General features: G+C 39.6%; 2 protein-coding genes across 2 annotated transcripts; one reads left to right on the top strand and one right to left on the bottom strand.

Annotated features, from left to right (window-relative positions):
* The first annotated feature begins 730 nt into the window (after positions 1-730).
* LOC111225620 (keratinocyte-associated protein 3-like) lies at positions 731-5117 on the top strand. The gene is made up of 6 exons (XM_022750599.1): positions 731-852; positions 2250-2446; positions 2691-2750; positions 3066-3260; positions 3382-3519; positions 4743-5117. Exons 1-6 carry the CDS (start codon positions 840-842, stop codon positions 4872-4874), a joined length of 735 nt encoding a protein of 244 aa, XP_022606320.1. The 5' UTR covers positions 731-839; the 3' UTR covers positions 4875-5117.
* Positions 5118-5262: 145 nt separating this feature from the next.
* On the bottom strand, positions 5263-10255 carry LOC111225619 (probable histone deacetylase 1-B). Its single transcript, XM_022750598.1, has 14 exons — positions 10137-10255; positions 9280-9392; positions 9069-9186; positions 8916-8990; positions 8643-8781; positions 8361-8502; positions 8185-8277; positions 7992-8100; positions 7728-7868; positions 7144-7252; positions 6781-6911; positions 6507-6677; positions 6307-6358; positions 5263-6212 (listed from the first exon to the last, which is right to left on the bottom strand). Exons 1-14 carry the CDS (start codon positions 10186-10188, stop codon positions 6185-6187), a joined length of 1473 nt encoding a protein of 490 aa, XP_022606319.1. The 5' UTR covers positions 10189-10255; the 3' UTR covers positions 5263-6184.
* Positions 10256-10306: the final 51 nt, after the last annotated feature.

The following is a 10306-nucleotide window of genomic DNA, read 5'->3' on the forward strand; positions in this document are numbered from 1 at the left end:
AAATAAATCTGTGTGTGTGACTTTTCCAACATTTTATGGTATCACAGTGTTGCTGTAATCTTTAAAGATTAAATTGACATTTACTTTTTAAATTGTTTTTGTGATTCTATTTGTGTGGTTTACATTTCCATTTTACATATCACACATTTATTTTCCTTTTTTAACCTTTTCCCCTGGAGGAACTGAATAAAAATAAATAAATAAATGTGTAAATTTAAAAAAGAATAACAAGAAAATTATAGTGAAGGAAAAAAAAGGAGTAAAAAAAAGAAAAAGACCACAAATGACAGAGGATCACATATATATAATTATGAGGGTAAACTCTAAGTTAAAAATATCATTGCCATTGCATTCATCATCTTTACAGACATTACAATTACTGACTCTATAGACATGTCACACACTTACGCACTGATTTTTATATCTGGAAAACAAATAAGACAAAAATGAATCAAAGGCAGGTTCATCTTAAATAAGAGTAATGCCCCTGCTCTACACAAACAAGTAAACACAAACTCAGACCAATGTGAAAAAATGTCTTGTTTTTTCTTGTTATATTTTACTTTGATGTTTCTTTAAATATTGGAAGGTATTTTAATAGCTGGTGGGAACAGAGCTGCAGTATTTCTTCGCAGATAGATCATCCTCACCCCTTCAAATGTGACGTGTGTAAAGGTATTGGGGGAGGAGCTTCCGCATAGGTAGGCGGTTGTCTACAGGTGAGCGGCAGTTGAGGAAGACAAGGACCCACCAGCAGGAGCGTGTCAAAAAGCTGTCAGAAATGACTTTAATACAACTTGTACACTAATATGAACTAAGAGGACAAAAAAAAACCCACCATGGTGTATTTAGGTAAGTGAACTTATATGTTTGCTTCAGTGAAAGGACAGACTACATGGCTGTGGTCCGAGACAAAGTTTTTAGGCGTGGTCTGCGCATTTGTAAACGGAGCTCAGAGAAGAGACGTAGCTCACCTTCAGTTTTTGGTGTTTGACTGACGGAACTCAATGTAATATCTTTGTGTTTGTGTTGCCAGTTTATGTTCATGTAAACTTATGTTAGTAACTTATTAGTTAATTGGATAAGGTATTTAGCCTTACATAGGTGTGTTTTATCCAGAGTTTCACCTAAATAAAACTGAACCTTTTTGGTTAGCGCAGGTTGCATAGGATTCAAGATTATGGGCTGTTGATGGTTTAGATATAGGTCCATACAACAGTGTACTATAGTATGGGCTCCATACTATATATCCTATCATTATTATCAACCTAAATAAAATCAAAAGTATCAAACAGCACCAGGCAGAATGAAACAGACATGCTGACCCTGTGTAACTATCAGAGAATGTAATACCACATTGGAATATAAGAGATGGGCTATTAAGTGTGATATCTTTACAGTTACTACATGAATATGTAAATAATGCAAATATTAGATCCTGGGGTTTTTGTTAATCTATACACTACAGTGACAAAATGTGATAGTGAGCACTTGAATGGCAGCAAACATTAGACAGAGCAAACAATATTATGACCTAAAACATAGTGAGTATTTCCACAGCAGCACCCACCAGTAGGACAGGAGCCATTATCTGTCTCTACCTCACCCCTCAGGCCAGGTGGTGAATGTTTGAACACCCCACCCAAAGCTTTGTCTTGTTAGGTCCAGGAGGGGTTTACATGGACTTTGAGGGTGGGTGCTTCACCTTTCTTCAGAGGACGGAAGAAAATAGTGCAACACAATCCCCGTCAGACCCCTTCTCTGAATTGTCACCATAGCTGCAGGGTTTTGCTGCACGCAGAGGATGACACCTTCAGCCATCTCTGCAGGGGTTGGGGATAACTGTGGTGACTGACTTATTCTCATGTGTTGATACAGTGTGCTAACCACTGGCCCGCTTCCTCTTCGCTTTGCTAAAACCACAAGGCTTCAACAAAGTCAGTTCTCACACAAGTTGTCAGTGTAGTGCAGTTACAGCTTGTTCTATATTTCAGATCATATTTCATAAACCTATGTGCACACTGTAATTTCATCTTGTTTAGTTTGTTGGTTTCTGTCAGCAACACATACTGATACATGCCACTGGTATTTATACACATAGTTTTGGATTATGCTTCACTCTGACAATACAGATTGTGTTGTACACATAATGTAATTATTGTTTATCATTTAGATTTTGACAGAAGTCACAGTGCTCAGAGCTAAGTTAAGATTATGAGGTAAACATAATGTATTTCTGCTTCCTCTAGGAGTATGCTGCGCCAGCCTCAAGGACAACAAAGCCCTGATGAAGATGGGGCTGGGGCTGGTGTTGGTGGGCCATGTCAACTTTCTTCTTGGAGCACTGGTGCACGGCGCTGTGCTCAGGCACATCAACGTGCACTCTCAGGCCCGGACCATGGTCTACGCCATCTCTAATGTCATTGCCATCGTGGCAGGCTTGGTGGTAAGTGGCAGGACATATGCATAAAAAACCTACAAGCAATTTGATATTTACTTTGAAGTTATTAAAGGTATCAGCAGATAGCTTATACCTGTAAGTTGTGTCCATGGAGGTAAATCATTCATCCTTAAATAGAGCCATTTTGAGTAGAAATATTTTAAAATATTAATTGTTTTTTATATTATCATCTGTATGTGATGAAGTGTATGTCATTTTTACTGAACATGTAACATCTTTTGTCTCTTAGGGAATTATTGGTGGAATAACAGCCATTGTCTTGTCCAAAAACAAGAAAAACAGGATCCTGGTAAATAACTTTCCCCCGTTGCTGTTGCTGCTGCAGCTTCTCCCTCCTACAATCAGCACTCACATCTGGTCTTTTCTGGCTCCTGTTAGAACTTGCCCTTTGTTTTGACTTAGTGCATGGTGTGTGAAGATATGGAAGATCTATTTAAATAATGTCAATATGTCAATGTCAATTCATGTTCCTACTTCCCTGTTACATCTGCTTGACAAAGAGAAGCAGATTGTCTGTTATGGGGGACAATGTCTTTCACATATTAACTGTTTTACTTTTTACCTTAACACTCAACAAGAGCTTGTCATCATGTTGTCTTTGCAGCAGTGGGTCCTGTTGGTCTTCGGCTTCCTGGCTGGTCTCTTGGCAGTTGCCTCCACCTTGGGCTTGTCAGTTTCGATGGTAAAAGCCATTATGGATAAAGGCAAGGGTCTGCTAACACACTGCAGGAATTCTAATAATAATGTTGGCTCTTCCAGCATCACATATGAATGCCCCTTTGACCCCACCCGTATCTATGTGAGTTGAATGCAAATATTTACCCACTGGCAGTTTTGACATTTACTTAAATTGCTGCAAAAAACAAAATGTTTATTAATCAGAGTTATGTGCCGTGGCATTTTCTTTTAATGTTGACCAGGCGACCACAATCATTCTGTGGGTGCCCCTCATCTTGATGTCTGTGGTGGAAATGGTGTTCTCCTTCCGCTGCTTCGCTGCCTGCACTACGCTCCTCTACCTCTGTCCCTGCAGGAGGAGGCCGATCCAGGCTAAGAGGGTGAGCCACCGTCAGATCACTGACTCCGTTGCCCTGCAGTGTTTGTCACAGGCAGTGTGTGTGTGTTTGTAGAAAGAGCATAGATTAATGTTATGCTGCCTGTAATGTGTCACTTTATAGTAACGAATTTCAGTCAGACCTCTGAGTTACTGAATATAAAAAATGTGGTTTGCATAAATGTAAATAGGATGATAGAGGTTTTTCAAGGCAGGCAGGAAAATACTCATTTTTCTTCTTTACTGTTTGAGGTTAAATAGCAATGTGTTAAAAAATACTATAACAACACTGTATTAGGTAACAGTTAGGTAACAATTATTCTAATACAAGGCTTAGTTGTGACACAGCGGCAGCAAAAACATTAGCTTTAACAGTTTTAACAGTGAACACCCCTGGTTCACTCTATCCTGAAATAGTAATGTGACATTGAATTTAATAGAGACCAATGGAAAGACCTGCTGACGAGGCAAACTTCAACAGGGCAGTGTGGTAACTGTTTCCCTCATCTCGTGCTGTCCCCGTGCATGATCACATGGTTTGATCTTGAAAGTGAAATGAAAGTAAACTGAAAAAGCGCACATCATGAACAGTGGCTTGGTTCATTCACCATCATTTCATGTAAACGCTTGTTTCATATGTGTTCATGTGTTAATTGTTATGCATTACCAGCACTGGAGTAACATTAAAATTCTTATTTAAAATACACATTCAATTTACTTGGCATGACAGTCCGGGAAACAAATTACATTGTTATCTGGACTGATTTATATTAATGGCCCCATCTATTCTTTCTAAAGAGCCATTTAACCTAAAACATTAAGAAAAATTATATGATATATTCAAATTGCAATTTAAACAGTATTGTAAACACTTTGTATGTGTTGTTGTTTATGACTGGGGTCTTTATTGTAGTTAAAGTCAGTATGTGTTTAAATTTCTTCTTGTCAAAACTATCAGGACAAAAAAAAAAAAACATTGTGCCTGTTGGCTGATTTTAGAGACATTTAGTTTTATTACATTTTTTCCACCTACTTTAGTCACTTTCCATTCAGACTTTGTCTGTTAGTTAACAGCAATATCTTCCTGCTTAACCTTCTTAATACTAAGAAATTTATTCCAATTCCTATGTAGGGTTGAGGACAGAATAGAAGTGCGGTACATTTGCTCCGCTAAGGTCACGAATGTGAGTTGGCTTCTCTGAAATTCCTATTCATTTACTGTTTCAGGTGCGTATCCAAAGACGCATTGAAACCCCAACGCCAGCACGGGATCCAGAGATCAGCGCTGAAGCTGAGCCTGCAGAGCGGGATGAACTGCTGGACGGCAACACCGCAGTGGAGCAGAGTGAATGGCTCTGAAGCAGCTAAACCTAATGAGATAGGTTGCATACTGCTGGGATCAACTGGATAAGATGCAGCTTCATCTGTGGAGTTATTGCACATCACATGTCTGTTACACACTACATGTCTGAAGAAGACATTTGTGGGACATAAGCCAGGAAAAGCAATAACATTTTATTTACCTTTACGTAAAAAGGAGGAATTTTTTTATCTGCTGTTGGTTTGGTTTGAAGTGGTCAGCTTTTGTTTGTATAGATTTTGAAAATATTGAAAATACAGTAAGCTTCTGTCATCTCTATTCCGACTTTAAAATGATTTCGTAATTTAAATGTTATCGCCAAACATTTCATCAAAGCAGACATAACATGTTATAAATCTTATTTTGAAAAACTCACAACTTAAGAGATTTACATAACTTTTATGGCAGTTTTTATTGGTGTTTTAAAATGTGGTCAACACACACCTGGGTCTGTCTGATTTAAATGACACTTGCAAGCTCTGTGGTGAAACACTTATACAAATATATACAACAAATGAATGAAATCTGGCTTTTACCTTGCCTCTCATTTTACACTGAGTACTATACAGTATCTTGGACATTCAAGTCCAAACTTCAGTGGAATCTAAGCCTGATACTGGACCCAAACATTTTCAACATTGTGAGTCACAGAAATTTAACAAAGAAAATGCCAGTGTGCCAGTAAAGGGCACATCCTATCATAACCTTAGATATAAGAATATAATAAACTTACATTGTGACATGTAAGAGGTTTATAGGTTTAGACAACCATCTTAACCATTCTTGGTGACCTTAGCAGGCAAGACCAGTGAAACAAATGTATTAAAGAAAAGGATCTATCGTACAAACATGCTTCAACTACATATTCAAAAAGGCACGGGACTAAAGTGGGACTGAAAGACATAAAACAGAGTAGCCAAAATATCTATGATTTAAATAAATTAAATCAGTCAGATATATAAAAGCAAACATGTACTAAGCCATTTTTTTTTTTTTACAGAGTTGCTTCACAAGGGAAAAGCACATGTCATCGCTTAAAAAGATTCAAGACAAAAAAATAAGAAAGCATACAAAAACAATACTCAAAAACACTCATTTTGACTCTAGTCCATAAACAGCAAAGTTGAAAAGTTGTCCTAGAAAAACATGGTAAGATCCTCGTCCCGTTTTGAGGGAGTAGGACCTCTCATAACAAAGGTTTAGTCCTTCACCGATTTCCACAGCAGCAGCCTGGAAAGATGATCAGTCCAAAAAATCTGGTGTGATCAGTTCTGATCAGCTGCTCTGGCATCTTTAGATGCTGAGGACCTCAAGGTGTCTTGGATTCCTCTTTTGGCCTAAAGGACCCAGAGTAAGGTAATGATTAACACTCCCACTCATCAGCCCCTTGCTGGAAAACATGGTCAATCAGTGTGTGCAGTGTTTTCTCACTTTGATGTGTCCATTTTCTCCTCCTCTGGCACCTTCTCCTCTTCTTTTACTTCTATAAGAAAAAAAAAACAAAAAAAAACAAACAAACTCATAGCCATCATAATAATAGATAAAAAGTTCTAATAAGATCTCTATTTAAAAAAAAAAGTGGGGTGATATAAGAATGAAAAAAAAAAAGAAAAAAAAAAAAGGGTAGATACCTTTTGTTTCCTCCTCACCTTTCTTCTCCTTTTCTTCTCCCTCTTTCTCTCCTTCGGTTTTGGCTCGCTTGGCTTTCTTGAAGCTGGCTGCATTTCTGCGGCCGCCTTCACCTTCATCCTCTGAGTCAGAGAACTCCTCCTCACAAGCTATCCTCTTGTCGTGGGCACGGACTGTGGACATTATCAGAGGAAAGGATAAAATCAAAACATGATGCTACCGTTGTGTGTGGACTGCACGATGACAAAGTAAGGGTCACTGTAAAAAGGTTATTACTGGAGATGCGTTTGTTGGGGTCATCTTCCTCCTCGTCGCCACTGTCCTCCTGCACAGCATCTTCAGGGATGGCCTGCATCTGAACTCCCGGAGCGTGAGGCAGCATACGCAAGTTCTCAAACAAGCGTTGCCTGGAGGACAAAAAATTGGTTGAACATACTGACAACAAGCACAAACAAATTCACAATCTGAGACTCTTAACTATTACCTATGATGTGGCTAAAGAAACACAAAAGCTACTGTAACTGCTGCTGAAACTGGTGAATCCTTAATTAGATGATGCTGTGCATTATGCATTTTGACATTTTGTAACACACATCGAGGAAAGAAAGATGAATTTGACTGGCACTATCATGAACTCACTTGATCTTTTCCAGGTAGTCGTTGGTGTTCTGGTTGGTCATGTTGGAGGGGCTGATGTGCAGCTTGAAGTCCGGTCCAAAGTATTCAAAGTAGTCATTGTATGGGAGCTCTGTAGAGTTGAGGAGAATTGTTAAAAAATTAATACACATTTTTTATTGAATTAATGTTTTGTAAGAAGCTGTTACAAATATTTCAAGTCAGGCTCCTTCTTTGTGTCTATGCCAAGAAAACCTGAAGAGTCTACTGAAGTAGTTAAATAACAGGTCTGCAAGTAAGGTTTATTACAGATTCAGCTATTATTGTCCATAAAATGTCAAATGAGAAAATGAGAAATGCCATGACACAAAAACATGCAAATCATAACATTTCAGAAGCTGTAACCAGCAGACTGTGACTTTCTTTAGCCGATTACCAAAATTTTCCACTGACAAATCATTTGTGTTACCTGTATTACTCCTGATGTATTATGTATTATACATATTACAATACTAAGACAAAGCTTTTAATAACCACCACAGTAGAAGCTGATTTGAAATGAAAACCAGATTACCTATATTCAGTGCAACACGGTCATTAAGACTCACCATTAGGGATGGAGGAATCAAGGGCTACAGCAGTTTCATATGTCCAGCAGCGTGCCACATTACGGATAGTGTAGCCTCCTCCACCCAGCATCAGCAGTGGCAGGTTAAAGCTCTTCATGTACTCCACACACTTGGCATGACCTGAGCACACACATGGAAAAAAATTATTGAAAATTGTACACTTTTGTTTCTCAGTTATACGTCATGAAAACAGTTACATACGTCTGCTCATATTCTAACACCATAAGGACCAAAATGTTTTACCTTTAATGGTGAGGTTAAAGCAGCCGAGCCTGTCTCCTGACAAAGAATCAGCTCCGCACTGCAGAACCACTGCACTGGGCTGGTACATCTCCATCACCTTGGCCATGATCTACACAAACAACAATGTCCACTTTCAAATGTGTCTGAACCACAAGAGGAGATATGGACAGTAAACAAATCATTATTTACTCACGGGTTTGAATATGGCTTCATATGACTCATCATCAATCCCATCCCTCAGTGGATAATTCACAGCATAATATTTACCCTTCCCAGCACCGATGTCCTGCAGAGTAGAAGATAAATGTCAACTCATTGTATTATGACTATGACAACATGACTTTTATCTACCAATAATTCAAGGCTTACCCTCAAATCGCCCGTGCCGGGGAAGTACTCTCCATATTTGTGGAAGGAAACTGTCATAACGCGGTCTGTGGTGTAGAAGGCCTCCTCAACACCGTCCCCATGATGGATGTCAATATCTATGTACAGAACTCTCTGGTGGTATCTGGAAAGAGAGGAAAGATCCTCTATGTTCTGCTACTTTTGATCCAAGAGAATTTTCATTTGACCAACCATGAACCGTACCATCTACTCATTCACAACAACCCTGTACTTTAGTGGCTGCAACAGGGCTTTTGTACTCACTTCAGTAATTCCAGAATAGCCAGTACAATGTCATTGACGTAGCAAAACCCAGAAGCCTCAGACTTCTTGGCGTGATGCAGACCCCCAGCCCAGTTGATAGCAATGTCTGTCTGCTGTTTGTTCAACTTCACGGCACCAGCTGCACCACAGTGAGAAGGAAAGAATTAACAGCCTGCTTATACTAAACTTAACAGATTACTGGGGCAGTGATGGCAAGATTACAGTCCAACACAGTATGTTTGTGTGAAAAGTATTTAAAGAGAAGCAACTTACCAACAGAACCCCCTGCTGAGAGCTGGCAGAACTCAAATAAACCATCAAACACTGGACAGTCCTCCCCCACATTAACTGCAAAGCAACAGCACAGAGTTAAGCACTGTATTGCTTACACAGTTTATCTACAGGCAACCTCTGTCGCAAACTTACATCTCTGCATTTGTTTGCTGTACTCTGACATGTTGTCTGGCCGGATTGAACGCAGGAATTTGATGTAGTCGTCACTGTGATACTTGGTCATCTCCTCTCCACTGGCTTTGTGCGGACGCTGAAACACAGAGGACAAATGGGTTCCCGGGAAACATCGTAAAAGCAAGCCCAGCGATTTGACTAAGCAAATAGGTTATGAAGCGCAACATACGTATATCTCCATCTTTCTGTAGAGGCCATAGTTGAGCAACAGGTTGTGTGTCATGCGGATTCGGTGGGGCTTCATGGGATGCCCCTGACCATAGTAGTAATTTCCAACATCACCTAAAATGAGAACAAACAAAACACACGATGTTGATTTTTTGGTTTATTTTTCCTGAAAAATCGAAACAATTGCAGAAATGAAGTAGACTGGGATCACCCTGTCACTGTAAGTGTCTGGGCAAAAGACGTCCGTCCACTGAAAAGCTAGGTGAGTGTGTTCAACAATACTATACTGCATGACTGTTGTGATGCTGCAACCGGACCTCTAACTTTCCCAGCCAAAATACTGAAATCAAACCGCTTCTGTTCAACTCTACAAACTACCAAGGTACATTTACACGGTGATGCTTTGTTAACTTATACAAAGATAAATGACCGAAACATTATTTTCCGCTTAACTACCTGGCCTTTGAAGGTAGCAAAATGAGCCGTTTTAACGTTAGCTTGGTGTTGACGTTAATTGTGGTGACAATGAAGTACTCACATTCCCATTGTTAGCTCGCTAGCTAGTAACGTTAACCAATCTAGTTAAAGTACTAAGATCCGGTAGATAAACGTCTAAAATAGTACATTCAAGGCAACCATTGCATTTACGGAAACTGAGCAAATGTTATAAGTGCGTTAACAGTGTGTGCGGACTCAGTGTCAGACTGATGAGAGCCGCCTGAGACTCAAGCTAGCTAGGTTAGCTAACGTGCCAGGTTAGCAAGAGGTGAAATAAACTGCAACCTTTGTTGGCGCAAAGTGGCGGATTTCACCGCTGCGTGCATCGGCTGTCAAAAGTATAGGCCCGTGAGTACTCACCATCATAGTAGTAGCAAACTTTTTTCTTTGTTCCTTGAGAAGTAAGCGCCATTTTAGTCTTTTTGGCAGGCTTTCACCACTCACACCGCAGGAAACAACAGCGACAAGAGGCGGATAGTTTGTATCACGTCCAATCAACGGGATGTAATGTTACCTGCTCTCGACAGGGG

This window comes from Seriola dumerili, unplaced genomic scaffold (assembly GCF_002260705.1).
Source record: "Seriola dumerili isolate Sdu_G_001 unplaced genomic scaffold, Sdu_1.0 BDQW01000149.1, whole genome shotgun sequence".
NCBI classification, from domain to species: Eukaryota; Metazoa; Chordata; class Actinopteri; order Carangiformes; family Carangidae; genus Seriola; species Seriola dumerili.

What these genes read in the sequence shown, in the direction of transcription:
- LOC111225619 (XM_022750598.1), bottom strand. Translation starts at nt 10,188, where the DNA reads ATGGCGCTTACTTCTCAAGGAACAAAGAAAAAAGTTTGCTACTACTAT. An exon ending in ACAGAAAGATGGAGATATAC is followed by an intron (nt 9,187 to 9,279) that starts GTATGTTGCGCT and finishes TCTGTGTTTCAG; the next exon opens with CGTCCGCACAAAGCCAGTGG. An exon ending in TGATTCCTCCATCCCTAATG is followed by an intron (nt 7,253 to 7,727) that starts GTGAGTCTTAAT and finishes TCAACTCTACAG; the next exon opens with AGCTCCCATACAATGACTAC.
- LOC111225620 (XM_022750599.1), top strand. An exon ending in CCATCGTGGCAGGCTTGGTG is followed by an intron (nt 2,447 to 2,690) that starts GTAAGTGGCAGG and finishes TTTGTCTCTTAG; the next exon opens with GGAATTATTGGTGGAATAAC. An exon ending in GGCCGATCCAGGCTAAGAGG is followed by an intron (nt 3,520 to 4,742) that starts GTGAGCCACCGT and finishes TTACTGTTTCAG; the next exon opens with GTGCGTATCCAAAGACGCAT.